General features: G+C 35.3%; 1 protein-coding gene across 1 annotated transcript; it reads right to left on the reverse strand.

Moving 5' to 3' along the window:
- Positions 1-1,838: 1,838 nt before the first annotated feature.
- LOC104232991 (probable serine/threonine-protein kinase At1g54610) lies at positions 1,839-9,007 on the reverse strand. The gene is made up of 8 exons (XM_009786281.2): positions 7,999-9,007; positions 6,328-6,612; positions 5,687-6,004; positions 4,155-4,382; positions 3,681-3,781; positions 3,408-3,522; positions 2,405-2,875; positions 1,839-2,313 (listed from the first exon to the last, which is right to left on the reverse strand). The coding sequence occupies exons 1-8, from the start codon at positions 8,410-8,412 to the stop codon at positions 2,107-2,109; spliced, it is 2,139 nt and encodes a 712-aa protein (XP_009784583.1). The 5' UTR covers positions 8,413-9,007; the 3' UTR covers positions 1,839-2,106.
- Between the last annotated feature and the right edge of the window lie 14,960 nt (positions 9,008-23,967).

Genomic DNA, 23,967 nt, shown 5'->3' on the forward strand with positions numbered 1-23,967 from the left:
TATGGGAATAAACCAATATTCCATATGAAACATCAAACTAGTTTTTTGTTTTCTTTTAGGAAAATAAATTTTGGTGGTGCTTCTCATATAATTCAATTTTAAAATTAAAGGAAAAATTGGCGAATGGCACTTGGCTTTGCCATAATAAAGGCAAGTTACTGAAGATGCCACTTCCATCCAGCCAATGACATGAAAGAGAAAGCCACAAACCAATTCCCCGTTTGTGTGCCAAACACAGTGAAAAGGACCCCGGCCCGTTCTTGACTTTTCTGTCAGTTGGTCTTCAAATATTTATTAGGAAAATATTAATTATGTCCAATTATAAGTAACTTATTATAAAAATTAATTAATTTATAAAATATTAGCTAATTGGCTATTTACATAAAAAAAAAAAGTCAATTTTTGCTTTCTTTTGAGCGTTTGTTACTGGAATAGATTGGGTACATCTTAGGGAGCTTGAATCTGAGTTTTGAGATGATTTGGTAGAGTTTTTAGTTGAATTAAAATTCGAAATAGAAGATGAACATGAGAAAAATAATATGTGTATCACATTATGTATCAGATTTGTATTAAATGTGTATCATACGTATATCCATGTATACCTGCGTATGAGATATGTGCGTGATACATTTTGATACATGTGCCCTCCGATGAATTTTTTGAACTCGATTTTAACTACGAATTTTGATAACAATTCAGTCCAAATCACCTCCAATCTTCCTCAAATTTTGTATATTGACTCATCTATATGTTTTCAATGAATATCAACCATACCCATTGAAAAAAAAGCCTTTTTTACTTAGATTTTTGGAATCTTGTATATATATATTTTTTTGTATTTTCATCACCTTATTTGCTACCTCATCCATGAAATTCCTTTCCGTCTTGCATCTAATGCTGCTAATCAGGTTTAAAAATATGAAAGGAGATCTTTGTGTGTGATTCTTTGAGAGAAAGAACCTTATCTATTTGGATTTTTAATTTTTATATGTGTTTGGCTTGTTTTGATAAGTCTATGATTAATGGGTAGAGGTTAGTAAGTTTGGACTTTTTTGGGACATTTGTGTAAGATTCCCTATTTATTATCCTGATCCGAGTTACTTAAACTCATAAACTGAGTGTTAGCATTGTGTGGCAGATTGAAAAAAATAGGAACTTTTAGTAGTATTTTAATCAAGAAATTAAATGTTAGAACCCACTGAAATTGTGTCTTAAGTGGTTAGACACTTTCCCGACTTACTCTTTCTAGTGTGTGTATTTGATGACAATGCTGCTTCAAATTGTTTCTCAAGATGGCATCATAATATTGTTTACAGATATATGTAGGTTTACATGTTTCAACTAAGTCAAATATTGGTGTAGTGATTTTGGATAGCTAAAGGATAGATTTTCGATTCAGTTAATTGGGAAGGGCGATAAGGTTGATCTTAGACGGCTTGTGGTTAATGTAGAGTCCACACTACCCTTACTGTTTTTCATAGCTCCGGACCTTATTTGCTGGTTATTGTTATTGTATGTCATCTATTTTATGGTTTTTAGGATATTTTCACTATTTTTATGATTTATGTTGACGATACTGATGAATTGTCTCTTCTTGTTTTATTTCCATCTTCCTGAGCCGAAGGTCTATCGGAAACAATCTCTTGGCTCTATCGGGATAGGGGTAAGGTCTGCGTACACACTACCCTCTTCAGACCCCACTTTGTAAAATTTTATTAGGTCGTTGTAGTTGTTGTTAGTTGGGGAAGGGCATGAATCTTGAATTGCTTGCTATAAAGGAAAGCTCATAAGCATGCAATGATTTGTTTGAAGCAGTCAGTCTTGCCAGGTACAGAAAAGGAAAACAATAGTGGCCAGGTTTCTTTAGTTGTCAAGGGTGGAGATAACCGCAAGAATGACTCAAATGTCTAGTCCTCTAGAGAGAGTTACATATTTTAATAGCAGAACAACATGAGATTTTCCTAATGCTATCCTTCCTTAAACAACCTCTATACAAACTCCCCTCACCCTTTTCAAATCAACTCATTTTACAAGATAATAAGTACTCCTACTAACTATGATTTTCTATAGTCGCTTCTCTTTTTTCGCTCTTCTTGGCCGCTTCGCTCAACGGCCAGAAACAAATAATGAATTGGCTGATAATTGGTTCCCTTCAATCTGAATTTTCTTAGCTTTTGCCTTGTCCAAGCGTGCCCGTCTTACAGCTTCTTGGACATGGCGGTCGTGATCTTTCAACATCTGATCCATTTTGCCTGATGGAACTAGTAGTGGCCCAGAATAGTGAATTTTGTTGCCTTTTGATCCATATCCCAGCTGAACATGAAGAATGAGCAAATTAGACTACGGCTAAAACCATCATAGGTTTCGAAAACATATAATGTGAATATGTTGATAGGCTTCTTACAAGAACAGGATCATTGTTGCTGGTTCTACCATCCTCATTTTGATGTGAGCTCGCAAGTGAATGATTTTTCTGCTCTTGTTTCATCGCGGAATGTGAGACCTCTTTGAAGGATCCAGGAAACCTGGCTATAAGTTTAGGAACCTCTTGTTTATGTGGACCAGACTTGTCTGGCCGATCTTCAGAGAACATGCTTCTCCTCGCAGCGACTAGACCAGACATAGCTGACAAATCCGCAACAGAAAGTTTTGGGGCATCTTCCATATTCTTTCCAGCTTTTGCCCAGGCAGCTCGGTGAGTCAATGGCCCGGAATGGGAACCTCGCTTATGCAGCCGCGCTTGAGGATCATTGTTTGCTTCTTCCACAACCTGAGATGGTCTAGGGGGATCAATTGGAAAACCAGAGGCAACTTCTTCCTGATGAGAGTTGAACATCTCACTTCTGCTTTTTGAATTGGATTGACCTTGCCTTTTCTGCATAGAGTGTGCCAAACCACATGAATACAGAACAAATTAACAAAAAATTGTAGTTTCAAAGTTTGAACAGGACAAGCTAAGGATAGGCAAGACTAGATAATTGGAACACCAAAAGTGCTATTAATTTCTAAACAACACAAAGGTTAAGCCGTTGTAATGCTAAAGAGTGAGGAAAATGGTTGCTGAAGAAGTGAAGATACTAATATGCGGAGTACTCCTTTCTACAGAGCCAGCATGCAATTGTACTAGCATTTATCAACTGATCAACAACTGAGCCTTTTCTCTTCCATGCTCTCATGTTTTAAAGCTTAAATGACTAGATGCCGCATGCACGACCTCCTCTTCCCAAGCACCCACCAAAAAAAGAAAAAAAATCTGATTGTTGTGACCAGCTGTTAAGCGATATAGAGTAATTTCATGGGCATAATAAGAGAAGATTCCAAGGTTACTTGGTTTGTTCAAGTCGGTGACTCAGAGAAAGTAGTATTTTACCCCATGGGCAGATCAATGTCTTATCGTAAAAGATTACCTGCATAGATGAAACTAATTCAGCATTGGCTTCGGGTGCAGGGACTGCACGCGATTCTCTCGTTCCTCTCCTTTCTAGGTCATATCTATGACCCTTGTTTCCAGCTGCCGCTTGCCTAAAAAAGCATTGATATTATCAGCATACAAACAAGACCACATCAACCAACACATCAATTATATCTTAATGACCATCTGTAACTGACAATTCTGGAGCACATGAAATAAGAAGCTGGCTAAAACATATTTATGTTTTCTGCTAAACTGCTACATTTACCTTCGAGCTTCTTCATCCCGCACTTTAGCATCAAATTCCTTGCTCGGAGGATATTTTGGCAAGCTCAAAGGATCACAAGGAAGTGGCTTTGTTGTAAAAAACTGAAATGAAGCAGGCTGGATAATCAAAAATTTGAAAATTGTTGTCTAATCATGGCCATTTGGGCTCCATAGCATCAAAATGGATGAAGAAAACAGAAAAAACGTAATAAATTTCAAGACAAAGCACCAAGGAGGCACTATCATCAAATTAGTATCTAAGAACACAAGACAGTTCAACTCAGATAAAGCGACATGTCCTTTTGATACAAATTGCAAATAGTGAACTTTTAGTATTGAGGTAGGGGTAAGGTCTGCGTACACACTACACACTACACTGGGTTTTTTGTTGTTGTTGTTTAGTATTTGCATATAATGAAATATTATTTATAGCCAAACAACTCTAAGAAGATTTGATCTTTAAGAAACTTCATACCTCACTCTTCAAGGCAGAGGCTGATGACCCACGATCGGCAGGATCTATTGAAAGTAAAGTTTCTATAAGTGCTAGTGCTGGTGCAGGAAACTCTTTAAATGTTTCTGCAACACAACGCCTATAAGGTTGTTGGGGCTTGAAGATTGTTGCATGGGGCAACCTCGATTTCCTCCAGTACTCCTCAGAAGGTGATCCACACAGTTTGAAAATCTTATGAAGCTGCTCAACCTACAGCACAGATTATGCACTTTGCTTTTATGACATGTTAAGCTAGAATGCAAGATTAATAGATAGACAATGAAAATAGTTATACAAGAGAAAATAACTACGGATAGGATAAGTAACAGGCCAATAATGTTGAGTAAAGACACAATTAATGTTCCCTGTCAGAGAAAATTCAAACTACCATCAACTGTTCATCATATCAGACTGCAAGATACACCTAACAGGATGACAAAGGATCAATAATGATTAATGAGTAAATGAGCTTCAAAAGAAGTATACAAGACCATATGCTACAACACCTATGGCATCCTAACCTTTCAAAGACACGTCAAAATCACATAGTTGAGCAACTTCCTCGCATTTCACTATCGAAGGAGCACCAATATCATTTACATTCTCAAACTTCCAATGGTAACTCCATATACCAGGCAGTGGAAAAATGAAAAACTATCATCCATGAGCCAAGACCAATTTGTCGTACACTGCAATACTAACCATCGACTAGCTTCCTAAGAAGCCACTACTACTTTTTTTATCAAGCAATGAAGCCAGTACTTCCATTTCAAAGTTGAAGTCACCATGGCCACACCAAGTAAGAACAAAAGAAATGCTGAAGTTCACATCCTAACTCACTTGTATCACATAGGCACTCTAAGTAAGATGGTTAAGGTATTTTAAAGAAATATACGCTAATAGGATGCTTCAAAATTCTCAGGGCTGGTATGATTTTCTCTATTGACAATGGTTTTGAACCTTCTCTAAAATGAAGTGTGATTTACTGATGGATTTCACAAAGAACTGTCTTATGTGTCGCCAGTATCAAGAACCAGAAAGCAGGATACCAGCAAATGACAGTACAAACTCCACAATTTGGATAACTGGTGCATTGAACCTACAACAACAACAACAACAACAACCCAGTATAATCCCACTTATTGGGGTCTGGGGAGGGTAGTGCGTACGCAGACCTTACCCCTACCCTGGGATAGAGAGGCTGTTTCCAAATAGACCCCCGGCATCCTTCCCTCCAAGAACTTCCCACCTTGCTCTTGGGGAGACTCGAACTCACAACCTCTTGGTTGGAAGTGGAGGTTGCTTACCATCAGAGCAACCCCTCTTGTCTAAGAGGTGCATTGAACCTATGAGCTCAAAAGACCCTGACTATATTTGATTCCTAGTAACTCTTAAGCAAAGCATTGGTAACCATTATGATATTCAGCCATGGGACCCTGATGTATTCTATTTTGATATCAGTAAAATGGGTACAATACAAAAAAACAAAAACAAAAGATTAACAAAGAACATACCTCCGTTCTTCCTGGCATTATTGGCTTGCCAGCATAAAGTTCTGCAAGTATGCAACCAGTGCTCCACAAATCCACAGCAGTCCCATAGTAAGTAGCACCGAGTAGCAGTTCGGGAGGTCGATACCAGAGAGTCACTACACGGCTAGTGAGAGGCTGGCTTTGATGAGGATCAAAAAAGCTAGCAAGACCAAAATCAGCAATCTTCAATATGCCATTATTGTCAATTAAAAGGTTGGAGCCTTTTATATCACGATGTAAAACACCACGACTGTGACAATGATCAAGTCCACATAAAAGTTGCTGCATGTAACATTTGACCTACAAAAGGCAAATACAGTTTTCCACTTAGGCGAACAAACAGAATAAACCATGGAAAAAAGAATTAATGAAATGAAAAGAGAAAGAGAGCCAAGCTCTTCCTTCCTCGTGAACAGGTTATAAAAAAGTGAGCAAATTCAGAGGCATATTTATTTACATGCAAGAACACAATCTCACAACAGGAAGCCAAGTGAGCATCTCCATTGATACAAGTCAAAGGTAAGACTATCAGGATTTTCAGCGGTAAAAGTTTAACTGGTAAAACAGATAATGTAATTTGCAAAAGCATTAAGTGGATAGATACTGAAAGCAAATTCAAATACCTGTGACTCAGTAAACTTAAGACCAGGGTGTGACGCTAACCCTGCCAAATCATGCTCCATGTACTCAAATACAAGGTATAGGCTGCAAGACATCCTAGAAGTAACTAAACCTTCTAATTTTATTATGTTTGGATGATCAAGCCTCCGTAGTATGTGAATCTCCCTCGCCATGAACCGAACACTCTCAGGTTCTAGGTTATCAAATCTCACTTTCTTCAAAGCGACGATCTTCCCTTGATCAAGATCACGAGCACGGTAAACATTGCTGTAGGTGCCCTGACCAATCTATGGAGCCATTAAACGAAGTATCAAGTTAGCCTCATTCACGCATCAAGTATATCAAAAAGTGAACAAATCACACAATGTTTTAGCCACTCCATTTGAAACTAACAAAGGCATAAAATCTTCCCCTGTGAAAATACTAGTTGAGCACTGGTATGCTAGTATTGCAGAATAGCTGTGACAGTAAACAGTAGCAATTTTCTGCAATTATCATCTGACCAGATACTTACTAAGGGGTCGTTTGGTTGGAATACGGCTTATGCCGGTACAAGTTATGTTGGGATTAGTTATGCTGGGATTGTTGTTTATTCATTGTTTGGTATGTTGTATTAAGAATGACAATTGCATAATTTCTAAGAAGAATGTATAAGTTATACCGGTGCTAATTACCCCACCCTCTATAAGGTATAAGTTATCCCGGTGTTAAAATTAACACCGGGATAACTTATACCTGGTTTGCTAACCAAACAGAGTATTAAGGTGGTATTAAATTTTTATACCACCCCTATACCTTCTTATACCTCATACCAAACGACCCCTAAAAGAAGAAGAGGTGAGTTGTTCATGATATCTGAAACAACTGAATCAGCCAAATCCGGCCTGCACAGCCGTGTTCTGTAATTGGGCTGTAGCGAATTGCTGAACATTTACTTGTTCAGGCCTATCCAAACATTACGAATAGATGTACTTGTTCACGGAAAAAGAAAAGACACATGTACAAATCAATTAAACATTTACTGCTAAATTAATGTGTACATTTATTCTGCTTTATTTGGGGAAATTACATTCCAATTATATTCCTTGCCATTCAACACCACACATGGGTAGCGATGTACTGCATACCTAAGAGAGAACATCCTAATGAACTCAACATTTGATTTGTGGTATTATGACAATTTTAACAATGAATGTCAACCTACCGTAACCCTTTATTTCTATTGGAACTTAGACAAGATATCTAACTCACATAATGAAGTATATGTCTAAATTAACGATGTTCCTTGACAGCTGAGGAATAGCTCAATGGGAAAAGCCCTAAGCCTCCAACTATGAAGCTGAGGCTTGAACCACCAAATGGACAAAAGTGGGTAGGATTACCATATTGGAAAAACAAATTAATTTCTTGCCCATTTTCCTAGATTTATATCAGAATAAACTTGATATTGGCTATACCATGCACCCAAAATCTTCCAGCTCCAACTCAGTGCTGAAGTGGAACATTTCCCCTTTCTCGGATTTTGCACAACACTAGTACATGAATTATCAGAAAGTAAAGATTCACTCATGTGGGGGAGGGAGAAAGAGACAATTATGTGACAATTCTCATGAAATGCTTGGAGTTTCTACAGTAGAATGAAAAGTCAGAGACACAAAATTAAAGGTGCATACTTTATCCAGCTTCTCAAAAGAATCAGCTCGTCTCGGCACCCATCCTCTGATAGCTTCACCGGCAACAGCAGCAAGCCAAGGTGGCCATCCAGCAGCAACCTGTTCCCCTTCACTCCCTTTTGGTAATATCCCAATTCCAGGATGATGCGTAGCAACAATAAACTCTTGCTTTTCCCTTTTCCTCTCATAATTCTCACTCTGCAATCTTACTGAACCATTTACTTGTTTATCAATTAGCATTGCCTTCCCATCAATGCTATCCAAACGATCTTTAACCCTATAAGCTGATTCCTCTCGTCTTGATGAACCAGCCCTTGGCCCTCTCAAACTTGCAGCACTTTTACTCGACAATCTCTCCCTTGGACTATCTCTACTGTCTTCAATGGCAGAGGGCTTACCGCAAACACAACCCATCTCAAATACTTACCACTCTAAAAAGCACCAAACACTTCAACCCCACCTCCCAAAATCACATCTTTTCACTAATAAACCTCCTCAATTTCAACAAAACTCGCTTTCCAATTACTAGGGACCAACCAATTAGCAAAATTAAAGTAACCCCGCCTCCCAAAATCACATCTTTTCACCAATAAACCTCCTTACTTTTCAACAAAACACACTTTACAATTACTACAGAACAACTAATTATCAGAATTAAAGCAACCCCACCTTCCAAAATCAAATCTTTTAGCCAATAAACCTCCTCATTTTCAAGAAAACGCTACTTCCCACATAATACAAGTCTACAAAATGATTCAAAGAACCAAAGAAAACTAAGAAAACAGTTCAATACAGAAGAGTATAAATGTACAGCCACTAAAATTGTGCAAATGGGTTCAAAAGAAAAGAGCTAGAAATGAAATGTTGAAGTGAGTGTCGTAGAGTGTGTATGAGAAGTTGGGTGGAGGAGAAAGCATGGTTGTGGATCTAGGGCACGGATGGATTGAGTTTTCAGGGGGGGATACAGAAAAGAGAGAGATAAAAAGAGATTAATTTTGGAAAATGAGTGTTTTACACAAAAAAAAAACTGTTAGGTGGATTTTATATTCTGACCGCCGAAGAGCAGCTTTTTTAATAAATACACTTCACAGTACCCAGTGTGTGTGTGTGTGAGAGAAACAGAGAGAAAGGAAGCTGGGAAGACCGATGCTGTTCCGTTGTGACATTCTTAACATGTTAAGTTGTTAACCACGCGCACAACACAACAAACTACCTGCCATTACTTTATTTATTACTCCATTTCAGTTGAATTTCTTATTTATGACTCCACCTAAATCACCTCTTACTTAAAAGTTAAAATTAATAAGTACTCTACTTATTTTACTACTTTGTTCATAAATATCTTATTTAAATATAAATACTCTCAACTTTGTTCGCATTTATTGCTTGTTGTTTAGCCGTTTAAATAGTAACATTATAATGGAGCTGGGATACATTAGTAATATGCGTAGTACAAAATGTAAAATTACTTTAAACCATATTCTTATAGTGGCATAACGTTATAAATTTTATGTGCGTACACACATGCGCAATTAGAATATATGTTATTCAAGCTCAGTGTTCATAAATGTTAGTAGCACTTTTTAGATTTATTTACTTATCTAATTTTACTGATTATATCATCTTCTTTCTTAATTTATTTTATATTAGTAATTGTATATTTATCATCAAAGATTACGACAAAATAATAAGTACACATTCATCTTTAATCAGAGATCTCGAGTTTAAATTATAAGAATGGAATCGTTTTTTGGTAGGATAATGCTTTACCACTAAATTAAATCTTCTCGTTGTAAATTCAAATTAATTGAGCATCAGAACAAATATCATACTATATCAAATTGGGAATTAAAAAATTACAAATTCACGTATTAGTAGCAAGATGCTCTTCCATCTCTACTTTGAAAATTGAAATTTTGATAAGACTTAGCACAAATATAAAACACTTCTAATTGTTAATGCTTCTCGTACAAAAGTCTAAGGTTGTCTTGTAGCTATCCACACCACATGTGATTAGGGAGATTTTCAAACAGTTTTGTCGATAAGTGACTACTTTGATTTGTCTTATTTTAAAATTTTAATCTAATTGGGCCCAGAGCTACCTGTACACTTACAAGTCGGAGAGGTCGTGCAAGAGCGTGGGAATGAGGCGCGTAGGGGAAGAAGGGTTTTACTGCTATGCTGTCTCTGTTTTCTGCACAAAGTAGTGTGCCTTTGCTCAGGGCCTGGGCCTGGGCCTGGGCCTGGGGAGTGAGTGAGGAGGGGTGGGGGGCTGGTTCCTACTTTTCTTTGGCTTTTATATTTGTGGGGTCTTCACGCATTAATATGATAAGTTAAGACCTTTTAGTGCAATTATTATTCCTCATTTACCTACTGAGCCACTTATTTCCCTACATTTTTAAAAACCATTAATTACGAGTTTATTACTACAATAAAACCAGCTGTGGGTTCCATTCCCCTAAACTCGGTGCTTCATATTCCCTCCTCTTTAATGGATACTTTATACTAATAAGATTTTCTTTTATTGAGTGCGTTATTTATTAAATTGCTAATTAGAAATGCAGTAAAACTTTTATTAATTAGTTTTGAACTTGATGACGACTGTCCAATCCAAAATCCCAATATCGGAACCGCGATGCTGCCTAATATTCATTTGCTAGGCAAACCGATGTGAAATAAGAAATTTACCAATTTTGATAGTTAAAATAAAATAATAATATTCAACGAGAAATGAATGTCAAATATAATACAGTACTAATATAAACCACGTGATAATAACTACTCCCAAAAGTCCGGAGTCACAAGTACACGGGAAACTAGAAGTCTACAAACATAGTCTGCAAATAAATACAAGTGTTTGAAGGAGATAAATAGTAAAAGTGGGAAATGGAAGGGGACTTCCAAGGTCTGCTAACGCTAACAAATTTACCTCAAGTCTTCGTATGAAAATGATCCGAGCTGACAAACCTCAAGCACCACTGGGACCAATACTAGCATCTGCACAAGAAGTGCAGAAGTGTAGCATGAGTATAATCGATCCAATATACTCCGTAAGTATCGAGCCTAACCTCGACGAGGTAGCGACGAGGCTATAACAAGATATCTACATAAATAAACATGTACAAGTGTATATAAAGCAGCAAAATAAGAAGAAGAATGATAAAATACTAACTGGGAGGGGACATGCGAAAAGGGGAAGATATAATAAATACGGCAAGTATGAAATCACGAAATAAAATCTTCCAAATTAAGCAACGATATAACAAAGTAAATCACCAAAACTGGAAATCATATAACTCAATGATATAAAAATGGCACGACATCATCCTTCGTGCTCTCTTCTCCTCGCCATGTAATAATATGAATGAAATGGCACGGTATCACCATTCGTGCTTTTATTCTTGTTTTCACTATGTAATAATACAAATCCGAATAATGATCAATGCAGGGAATAATTTAACTTCAAATATGGTGTCATGATATCAAACTTCAACTTTCAAAATATTCAACATTTTTAGAATAAACAATAAATACGAAACGAATAATTAAAGAAATAACAATCTAACCTAAGCATGGATCACATAATTAACGAAATAATATAATATAAAGAAATAATTTGCATCCGCATGCTTTAACCTAATGACAACGCATAGGTACTCATCACCTCACATATATGTTGTCTCCACACATAAATCACGTAGCAAAAAGGCCAACAAAATCCTAATCCCTCAAGTCAAGGTTAACCACGACACTTACCTCACCCAGCAACCAAATCAATGCTCAACCGTGGCCTTTCCTCTAGAATGAGCCTCCAAACCAATCAAATCTAATCAAATATACTTCAAAGATTCAATCTTTAATGTTTTTGAAAAAAAGTCAACAAAAGTCAACCCCGGGCTCGCTTGGTCAAAACCCGAGATTCAGACCAAAATTCAATTATCCATTCATCCCCCGAGCCTGGTTATGTGATTAGTTTTAAAATCCGACCTCAATTTGAAGTCTAAATCTCAATTTCTCAAAATTCCCAATTTCTACCTAAATCCCTAATTTCTATCATTAAAAATCTTGGATTAAAGATTAAAATCAATGGGTGTTTATGAAAATGTAAGGAAACAAGTTAAAATCTACTAACATATGAAGTTGGCATAGAAAATCTCTTCAAAATTGTCTTTAGGCCGAGCTCAAACTTGAAAATGTTGAGAAATGGGATAAATGTCGACTTTGGGATGTTTTAAATTAGCGTCAGGTCTTCTTCGCGTTTGCGAAGGAACTGACGCGATCGTGAAGCACTGCGCCCCAACTAGCCTTTACGTTCGCGATGGCATCTCTCCATGGCCTTCGCGTTTGCGGTCCTAGGATCTCATTCGTGTAGAACATCACACAGCTCCCTTCCCAGGCCCCATAACCTTACGCGCTCGCGAGAGGAAGGTCGCGTTTGCGAAGGGTAAACCCTCCATTACTTAGCGTTCGCGATCAGCTCCTCGCATTCACAATGAAGGAATTCCTCCACGGCCCAGATTACCCTTCGCGATCGCGAGAGTACCTTCATGATCGCGAAGCACAAAGCCTCAGACACCAGTAACAGTAAAAAAATCAGAATTTTTCAAGTTCAAATGGTTCGTAGCCTATCCGAAACTCACCCGAGCCCCTCGGACTCCAAACCAAACATGCACACAAGTGTAACAACATCATACGAACTCGCTCGCATGATCAAAATAATATCTTCAACTACGAATCGGACATCAAAATGCATGAAATTTTTAAAGAAAGCCAAGAACTTATAGATTCACAACCGAGGTCCGAATCCTATCAAATCAACTCCATTTTGCACCAAATTTTGCAGATAAATTTTTAATAGATAAATGAACCTATACAAAGTTCCGAAATCGAAATCCAAACCTGATAGCAACAAAGTCAACCTAAGGTCAAACTTAGGAAATATTTAAACCTTCAAGTTAATAGTTTTCAACAAATCACGTCAAATCAAGTTAGGGACTTCCGAATTCAATTTCGGGCATACGCTCAAGTCCAAATCACGGTACAGACCAATCGGGATCGTCAAAATACCGATCCAGAGTCGTTTACACAAAATGTTGACTGTCGTTAACTCAAATCATTTTTAAAGTTAAAATTTATATTTTCATCAATTTTTCACATAAAATCTTTCCGGAAAAATATACGGACTACGCACGCAAATTGAGAAATACTACAAGAAACTAATTGAGGTCTCGGAACACCGAAGTAAGTGCTAGAACTCAGAATGACCTATTTGGTCATCACAACGATACATAAAAGTTAAGGTATTTTGGGTTACTTGATAAATTTTTATTAAAAATATTATGGTTTACTGTTTAAATGAAACCCCCTCAATTCCAGATAATCAAAGGTGTCTCAATTTGTGAACTCAGAGCAGTTGCAGATCCTACTACTCACATTTTTCTAAAAACTAAGTGTAACAAAATACTAATATCCTATGATAATATGAGACAGCTTTCAGGAGTACTTTAAAACATTTATCCACGTTATTCATGTGGTTTAGGGATTCCACGTACTAGATCTGTTTCTTAAACAATTCAATTAATTGAGAATTTAAGAAAGTATTAATGCTCTTGGCAAGTCCAAATTCGAAAGTTGAAATTGATACTAATAAGTAGCCACTTCATCGTCATATTCTCACTTTGCTGACCTATTTTGTTTTAGCTTTTATAAAATGGTCAAGGATTGACTCTGTTCCCTTGATTAGCATGAGAAAGAGAATTAAGTGATGTTGATTGCGTCGCTTCAGCTTATTATTAAAAATTAAGTCAACATGAAGATATTGAACGGCTTCCACGTAAAGGTCATTATTTATTGAAAGGGGGATAGAAAAATTAATCCACATTTAATATTTACATAAAAGTAAATAATTTCAATTATAAGAATTACAACAAACTAAAGGAGCAAATTATATGAGTAGTCATTTTACTTTGTGTTCATTATGCAAAAGTTATTTTTTCTGCAAAAATCATTCAACTTTGTGTTCATTATCCAAAAGTCACTTTTATTTCTTTTGTTACACAAAAATTAATTTAAGTTGCTCTATTTATCACAAAAGTCACCTTGACCAGATTTTATAATATTATTACTTAAAATATCTATTATATCCTTAATATTATAAATCCTCTTATTTATGTAATACCTTCTATATTATATACTATATAATATATTTTTACCTAGGTATTTTACTTATAATTAAAATAACTTTAAATTATTTTATTTATTATTTTTATAATATATCCATACATTTAATTTTTTTATGGCACTCAATTTGTTTAATCATATTCAAACATGATATATTTTAAATATAAAAATGATAATTTTTTTAATTTAAAATAATAAAATATATATTTTTAACAAGTGATAGTTTTTAATAGTTAATAAAAATTTCAAAGATATTTGTGTTTAATAATAAGTCTTTTAAAGCTTTATCTGTTAATATTATTTATTTAAAAGTATTAATCTGATGTGTCATTTTGCGAAATGTGGGTATTTTATTTATTAAATCAATGGGTTATGGCTTGGCTAATAAATCAATGAGCTTTGATTTTTAATTTTCATTAAATATATTTCGTTAAGCCTGATTAAGAACGCAGATTTGAGATTTATTTATGGTAATATAATATTACTGACAAATTTAATAATGCTACTTATATATCTTAAAAATTAATATTAAGAAAAAATTAAATATATGAATATATTATAAAAATAATAAATAAAATAATATTAAGTTATTTTAATTATAAGTAAAATATATGGATAAAATTATATTATATAGCATACAATATAGAAGGTATTACATAAATGAAAGAATTTATAATATGAAAGGCATAATAGACTTTTCAGGTGAAAGGTTTGTAAAATCTGGTCAAAATGATTATTGTGATAACTAGAGCATAGTAAAATAATTTTGTGTAAAAAAAGTAATATTTGGGTAATGAACACAAAGTTGAATGAGTTTACGTAACAAAAGAAAGAAAATTGACTTTTGAGTATTAACGAACACAAAGTTGAATGACCACCCATAAAATTTACTCCAAACTAAAGTAAGGATACAAATTATTAACCATAGGAAAGAGATAAAATTTGTATGCATCTTTTGGAAAACTTTTATGAATGTTAAAGGCTTTCTTTGATTTTAAGTGAGTGTAACAAAACGTTACTCCTATTATTGTTTATTGTGTGGTCGTTTGTTTTTTATATATATGACTAAACTTGTGTATCTTTTACGGCCATATACTACAGGAGTATATTATATTCCTAATTATCTTACTTTGAGAATTCACTAAAGAATTAGGAAACAAAACCAAATTAATAAATAACAAAGCAGAATAAGGTGAATGGAGATTGGAGAAGATCGCATAGGATCATATCCTACAATAAGATATTTAATAATGAATAGTTATGCAAAGTAATAATGCATGCATGAAATTTATAGCAGTTGTCTTGTGTTTCTCAGACAACGCAACGGGTGAGTAGGTCCAACGGCTTTAGTTCTATCTTTAGTTTGGTCCTACTAGTTTTTGGCCTGATTGTCTTTACAGAACTATTCAATCCAAATGAAAATAATACAAATGTAATATTCATTCGATAACATGATAATGACCTTGAAAGGCTCTTCTGGAAAAAAGTGGTGGGTAAAAGAAGATGCATGGTTGACCATTTATCATCTTGATTGTTATCATAATTATATTAGTTATTAGTTTCATAATTGTTTTTTTGTATATATATATATATATATAGTAGCTAATATTGTAACTCCTCCCTTGGTTAAAGGAAGCTGATGGTTGAAAATCAAATCATCCACAAAAAATAGCATATCTAAATCCAAAATAGACAATATTTGCAATGTAAGTTTTTGTGGAATCAAATTACACTAGGGTGTCCTTGATTGCCCTTCTTTAAAGGCTGAACAGTGTGCTAATTTTTATTTCTTGTTGAAGACTCTGATCTAAAAGAATGCAAACTAATCGCAATTTGCAAGGTCTAACAATTTTGTCTATAATCGTCTTAAGTAATTTTATTCTACGGTTTACACCTTAAAATATTCGACTTTTATTTTGTGAACAATGAGTTAAGTGCAGTTATTGTAAAATCGATCATGACATTAGTTAGCATCCAGTTGAGGCCCAATCAGTAATGTTGGAGAGTTAATTCAAAGCAACAAAAATAACAAAAGACCCCTCCAACAGGAAAACAATAAACCTCACATCGCATAGGCAGTGGCGTATGTCCCGTGAAACCGCATAGGACAAGATGTATACGCCCCTGAGCATAGGCGTGACTTATTATAACTTCCATAACATATATATTTATATACATGATCACATACATATGTTGGATTATATATCGCATCGGAAGCAATCACAGTATTGTCACGATCTTAAATCAGACCCGGTCGTGATGACGCCTCTCGTAAAGACAAGGCCAGCCGACACAATACCCAATTCATTTTAAGCAATTAAAACGGAAAAGGTCCAAAAATATCCTTGAACTATTCGTAATAGCTCAAAAATATCCTCCGTTTGTTTTTGGTGCCAAAAATATCCATGCCGTCTATGTTTTGGCCCAAAAATGCCCCTAAACTGTTAGTTTTTCCATTGAAGCTGACATGGCAGTCCAACTGGGTTAGAATTGCTTACGTGGTCGTCCACTTAAGCAATCCATATATGAAAATTATTTTTTCGAAAATTTTATTTTTCCAGATTTTTAATAAAATACAAAATCAACATTTATTCTGAAAAAAGTAAAAAAATTCGAAAAAAATATTTATTTCAGAATTTTTTAATTAAAATACAAAATCAACACTTATTCTGAAAAAAGTAAAAAATGTATGAAAAAATTATTCTTGATTCGGGTTTATGATTTGATTAAAAAACTCCATTGTTCTCTTTTGTAAATTTTTTATTATAGATATCGAGAATTCATAACCGACCCCAACTTGTTTAGGATTAAGAAACCAATGTCTTTGTTGTTGTACAAATAAAGTTTAATTTTTTTCTTGTAAACGTTGTGTGTTAATTTTTTTTTTGGAGCTAAAGAATGGGGTTGAATTATACATGGAAAATGTTCCAAGACATAATTACGCTATTACTGGATTCAAAAGCATTCAAAGATATAACTCCGAAATTCACAAATTAATCATAAATTCACAAAAGAGAACAATGGAGTTTTTTAATCAAATCATAAACCCCAATCAAGAATAATTTTTCGTAAATTTTTTACTTTTTTCGGAATAAGTGTTGATTTTGTATTTTAATTAAAAAATTCCGAAATAAATATTTTTTTTCGAAATTTTTTACTTTTCAGAATAAATGTTGATTTTATATTTTATTAAAAAATTCTGAAAAAATAATTTTCACATAGGGATTGCTTAGGTGGACGACCATGTAAGCAATTCTAACTCAGTTGGACTGTCATGTCAGCTTCAATGGCAAAACTAATGGTTTAGGGGCATTTTTGGGCCAAAACATAGACGACAGGGATATTTTTGATACAAAAAACAAACGGAGGATATTTTTGAGCTATTTCAAATAGTTCAAGGATATTTTTGGACCTTTTCCGCAATTAAAATAACACAATTTAAGTCTTTAACATGATTGAATCCCAAATAAACAGTGAAACAGTACAATTTGCGGAATAAACACAGCCTGACATCGGGGTGTCACCAGTCATGAGCATCTATCATAAGTCTACAAGTCTGAAAGAGTTTACACAATCTATTACATAACTAGGACAAGGGAAATAAAATAGGAGGGAGAAACACTGGGCTGCGAACGCCGAGCAGCTACCTAGTGGACTCCGAATAGCCTGCTGATCAATCAATCCTCACTGGCGGGACTTGAAGCTCCTGAATCTGCACACATGGTGCAGGGAGTAAAGTAAGTACTCCAACTCAGTGAGTAATAATAATAAATGAAGACTGAGCGATAAGAAATCACGTAAAGAACACAACAATATGCTACCAAGAAGTAGAGTAAAACCAAATAAACGCAATAAAACAGTGAAATCTTATAAAACACCTTGATTCAGAATAAACTTCTTTAAAACACATTTTTAACAGTTAAACAAGTAAATGAAAAGCAACTAGAAACGATAAACACATAAAATCCGCCCCTCGGGCACAATGTCAACAGAATCAGCTCCTCGGGCAATAACATGGAACAACACCAGCCCCTCGGGCTATATCTCATATCACAATGGGTACCCGCACTCACTGGGGGTGTACAGACTCCGGGAGGGGGCCCTTACGGCCCAGGCGCAATATCAAGCCATCTCGTGGCATAATCAATAGGCTCTCGGCCTCATATCAAGCCACCTTGTGGCGTACAATCTCAGGCCCTCGACCTCATAATTATAAGTTGGTGTATCACTGTTGCGGCGTGCAGCCCGACCAAAAAGTATCCTCACAACACAGTCCCTCGGCCTTGTAGACATGTGATTTTTTGACCCTCCCCAAGATTTTTATATTTTAGCATGTAAATATTTAGTTTAGGCCTAATATCGCTATTTTAATTAGTTTTGACCATTTTACTTTATTTTCTCACAAAAATAAAAACTACAAAAAATAGTTTCATTAAGGTTTTGTAGTCATTTTTAATCTTGAAAAAAATACCCAAAAATAGGTTTGTTTTAAACGGTTAGTGTATTTTAATAGTTATTTTCTTAAGTAAGATTAAGTAGTATGTTTAATAGTTTATCTTGTTTGCTATATTATTTTTACATACAAAAAGGAGGAGGGAATAGAATTAATTTTTTTTGGACTAATTTATTCTTGCTTGTAGCCCAATTAAACCAATCTCTTAGCCCATTAACTCAAAATCCCAAACCTAGATACTCCTTTAGCATAATATACAAGAAAAAAAAACCTAGACCCTAGACTTTACTCAGCCGCAACACACAATAGAGAGACCCCCACTCTCCATCAAACCTTTCTTCTTTATAGAGACCTAAGGAGCGAACCCTAGGAAAAGAATACACAACATCCGCCGTTTTCCATGAGGATCTTGGATCAAAAGCCTTAAGCTTTAGCACACAATAGAAGACAACCTGGAGCTCTCTTCTTCCTTATGGAAACTTAACAAAAAGACCCTAGAAGGTCCAACACACACAACCATTTCTGATTTTGAATATAGACACACCTTAAGTATCATCTTCCTCACACACAAAGAAGCAGACATAGAAGAACCCTAGCAAAACTCAGTCTCGATAGTCAGCCATTTCAACACTAGAGACTAAAGGAATCTCTCTTCAGCCAAGATTCAGGCCCTCCCATCCGTTCTGCTTCTTCACCATCTTCATTAACAAAAACACACAGAGATTAAAAGAGAAGCAGCAGCCGAACGATCCGACCTTACACTAGCGAAAACAGACCCCTCCAGTTCCTCCCATTACTGTCTCTCACTCAGTCGCGACGCCATCACAGCAACCCCTTCAACACCATCCATCGTCATCCCTTCACTATTCTTCAAAGGTTACTATGAACACACCATAGCTTCAGTAGCGGATTAGCCATGAAAACAGTTATCGGAGCAAGACAGAGGTTCGCTCGAGGTTTGCTGTCAAGGTTCCGATCGACGGTCCCGGTTCGTGGTCAAGTTTTGTTTGACAAGTCGGGTTCTGTTTAATACCACCTGAACAATTGTAGCTACTCGCGACCATTGCGACTGGAAATCCATTTTATTGGTTTGAGAACAAATTACAGTAATAGAGGTCCATCTCATTTCCCTTTACATAGTTGTTTGAACATTTTGAGTGAGTTTTTCTTGTTCAATTTTGTTGGGTATGCCTTAGTTGTTCTGATTAATTAGTCTACCAGTTTGGTTTGTTTATTGTGTCTTGTTTGAAATTAGTTTAAGACCTCTAAAAATGTTGAGTTATTTGCTAGTTTGTTTACTCTGTCTTGTTTGAAATTAGTCTGCTAGTTTGATTTTATTATGAACCATAATGTGTTTTAGTCATGTAAAGGGAGGTGCTATTTTTTCAAAACTATTGCAACTTAGTAATTTGTTTTGAAAGTGAATAATTTATTTGTAATTTGTACCAAAACGATAAGTATGGGCTAAAATGACAGTGAATTAGACCAAAGTGATATTGGATTGAGTAACGATTTCAACTAAATTTTGTAACGATTGGAGTTGTATATTGTTTAGATATTGCTTATTGATGTGATTTTGGATCGTTAGGAGCACGCTTAGGCCGTTAATATTCATAAATATCATAGTTTTCTTCAGGCGCATTAATTAAATAATTATCATGGTTACGGGTGTGGTTCCCGTGACGTAGTTATGATTTGTAATTACTAAAATTCGGGTACATTTCATGTGACCCGATTCTAATTTCCAACAAGGTTAAATTGAACGTGTCGTGAATCACGGGTACATTTCATGTAGCGTGGCTTGCGATGTGTTTTAAATAACCTTGAAATAATTCCTTAAATCAATAAAAGCGGGGTTAAAGTTAAAAATGCACATAGGTTTAAAAGTGTTTTAAAATCAGATAATTAGGCCAATAATAATAGTTGAGCGACCGTGCTAGAACCACGGAACCCGAGAATGCCTAACACCTTCTCCCGGGTTAGCAGAATTCCTTACCCCAATTTCTGTGTTCGCGGACTAAAACAGAGTCAATCTTTCCTCGATTCGGGATTTAAAACCGGTGACTTGGGACACCATAAATTATCCCAAGTGGCGACTCTGAATTTTAAACAAAAAAATCCCGTTTTGATTGTCACTTAAATTGGAGAAACTCTCTTATACCCCTACGGGGGTAGGAGAAAGGAGGTGTGACAGCTCTGGCAACTCTGCTGGGGACAAGAACCCAGAATCTCTGGTTCAGGGTTCAAGAATTCGAGCTTAGAATAATTGTTATATTTGGCTTTATTTATTATCTGGTTTTATTTACATGTTTGGGCCTAATGTGCTAAATGCTGCTTTTTACTGCTTTGATATTGTTGAACTGTATATAAATTGGTGCGAAACCCTCCTCTCTCTAAGTCTTCTAAATCATCTGATTAAGGTGCACTTCGTGTAACTTCTCTTCTGTTAGAGTCATATCCCAATTTTAGAATGAGGTTCGGACAAGTTGCAAAGCCGGTGAAGCTTCTATATTCCCGGTACACTGCTCCCCCTCGGCTCGAGCTGTCCGCTTGGGTAAACCAGGTTTAGAACAAATAAACCCAGGTTTTAAACCTAGAATAACATAGCCTCATGACGGATCCCTAGTAGGAACGTTTGTTGCATCATGTGCATCTGACTTTGGGGACTCAACACAAGGGTTGGGTCGGTCTAAGACAAGTATACCCAGAATAACAGACCATCTTGATGCATCCTATGTGCTACATGTTGCATTTTTTCAAGGGTAAAAGGATCATTTGGCGGACCAATGATAGTTGAGGGCAAAAGAAAAAAAAAGAGAAGAAAAAAGAGAGAGGGTGAAGTGTGAAAAATAAGGCAAGTAGGGCTCGATTATGTTTTCTGTCATATTTTGTTAAGGAAAAAAAAACTTGAAAAATTCAACAAAAGGTTTTGCACTTTTCATCATTTTCCGAAAATCAAAAAAAAAAGAAAAAAAAAATCCAAAAAGAGTTTACATGTTTTATCATTTTTTTTTAAAAAAAGACAAAAAAAAATATTTTTCTCTAAATTAGTTATTTTTGTAATTCCCGCCCGTATCCAATCTACCCGAACTACGCATACATGATTCTCGTCTTTCGGGGCGTGATACGTAGGTAACCCACATAGAGTCCAGTCTTCCTAGTGAATCTTAGGTTCTTGTCTTTGCGGGGTCTTAGCCAAATTTTGCATTTCTAGCCACCTTTTGGTCACATAAGCCATTTTGCAAAAATAGCCTCAATCATGTCTTGCATGCGTCCAATAGGGAGTGTTATTGTCTCACCTAGTGTTGGTTTTAGTTTTTTTTCATACAGGTGTGGATCTACTTACCGGAGTTTGAGCATGACAGATACCCCGAGATCATCTAGTCAGGATTGCTCATTCAGGAGTTGCTTAAGGAGATTTATATTTGAAAAAGTGTGTTGTAACTCAAAAATCCAAAAAAAGAAGAAGATAGTTTACGTTTTTATATTTTCGTTAGAATTTTCTTTAGAAATACTACTCCTAAAAAAAAAAAAAATTGAGGTGGTTTTCCTTTAGGCAATTAATATCTAGAACGTAAAATAAAAAAATTTACTTTTATATTTCCTTTAGTATATTAAGACTAAAAATTCAAAAAAAAAAAAGAATTTTCTTTTAGTACCTCTTTAAAAGTTTTCTTTAAGGTATTAATTCCAAAAATCCAAAAAGATTTTCTTTTGAGGTTTTTCTTTGCGAAATTAATGAAAAATGAATAGAAATTTTTTTATTTTTACTAGAACTTTAGGACATTATACATAGAAGAAAATAACATACCTTATCTTTTGTTTATCTTTAGAATTTCTCCTTTAGGTAATTAAAAATTGAAATCCAAAAATAGTTTTTTATCTTTTTTATTTCTTGATTCGAAAATTTTCTTTCAGGATATCAAACGAAATCAAAATATATTTCTTTAGTTTATTTTTTAGATTTCCTTCCTAAAAAAAGAGTCAAAAAATATTTTTCTCTTGTAGAATTTTTTCTTAATAGAGTATTTGTTTTAAAAAGAAAAAAAAAATATGTCCATTAAGCTTTAGTTTAGAATAGGTTATAAAACATTAAGTCTAGAAAATTTAAAAAAAAGGATTTGCTTTTTTTATTTTTTCTTCTCATCAAAGTAATCATTAAGGTAAAAAAGAAAAGAAAAAGAAAAAGAGAACGTTAGTACGTTTGCTTTATTTCCGATCTTCCCGAACTATGCAAAGATTTGATTCATGCGGTGTCATGATACATAGACAACCTACATAGGGTTCAATTGAATCATTTTTTTACTTATTAAAAGAAAAAGAAAAAGAAGAAAAAAGAAAGAAAAGAAAAAAAGAAAAAAAAAGGATGAAGTTGTGGGACGTGAGAAATGAGAGGAAAGAAAAGAGCGATAATCAGAAAGAAAAGAAAATGAAGGAAAATGAGCAAGCTAGGAAGTGCTAGAAAAGAAAAGAAAAGAAAAGAGAAGATTGAAATAAACAAAATTAGGATGATGCCAAGTGACCTTGTGACCCTCGAAGTCATTCTAGAACCGTTAATTGTTGCTAGGTGCATTGCACGCAATGTGATATTTTTAGCTGTTAAATGCCCTAACGCTAACAGGATGACCCCATTTTGTTCCTTTTGATATCATCATTGAGCAGAAGGGTGGTTGGTTTGTGGTTCTTAAGTAACTCATCCACACAACACACGTTCAAAGAGCAAGGTAGCCATGGCTAGCAAAGACTTGGACACGAGTGTTATTGATCCATCTAAGGAGATTGTTGGGTCAAAATCTGAGTTGAAAGAAGAGGTCTTAAGATTGAAAGGACAGATGACCGAAATATACCAAACCTGGGTTAGTGGGCGTCCTCCACCATTATTTCCCACTAACTATACTGAATGCCTTGTCAACATCCTACCACTATCACAAATCCAGATTCCCAGTGCTGCTGACATCTCCCCACAACCTTTTCACACTCAACCCCCCAGAACCACCTCACATCCCGCTCCTTTGACCACTCATGTTTTTGTATCTCCTCTACCTGCTACCTTTCCTCGATCCTCTAGCGAGACTGTGTTCAAAATCCCCGATGCCCAGCACTATGCTCCAAAACTAATTTTCAAGGTCTTGGGTCCATACTCTTACGCTCCTCATTTTGAGCCTCCCGGTGAGACTGCAAAGCCTGCTAAGATAGTGGAACAAGATGAGATATCCAGAAAGTTGAAAGGGTTTAAGATGCCAAAATTTAATTTGTATGATGGGCGTGGAGATCCAGTATCCCATATGAGGGGTTAGCAGTGAAATGAGAAGTGTTGGCGGGAAAGATGAGTTGCT

The sequence above is a fragment of the Nicotiana sylvestris genome, chromosome 7, assembly GCF_000393655.2.
Source record: "Nicotiana sylvestris chromosome 7, ASM39365v2, whole genome shotgun sequence".
NCBI classification, from domain to species: Eukaryota; Viridiplantae; Streptophyta; class Magnoliopsida; order Solanales; family Solanaceae; genus Nicotiana; species Nicotiana sylvestris.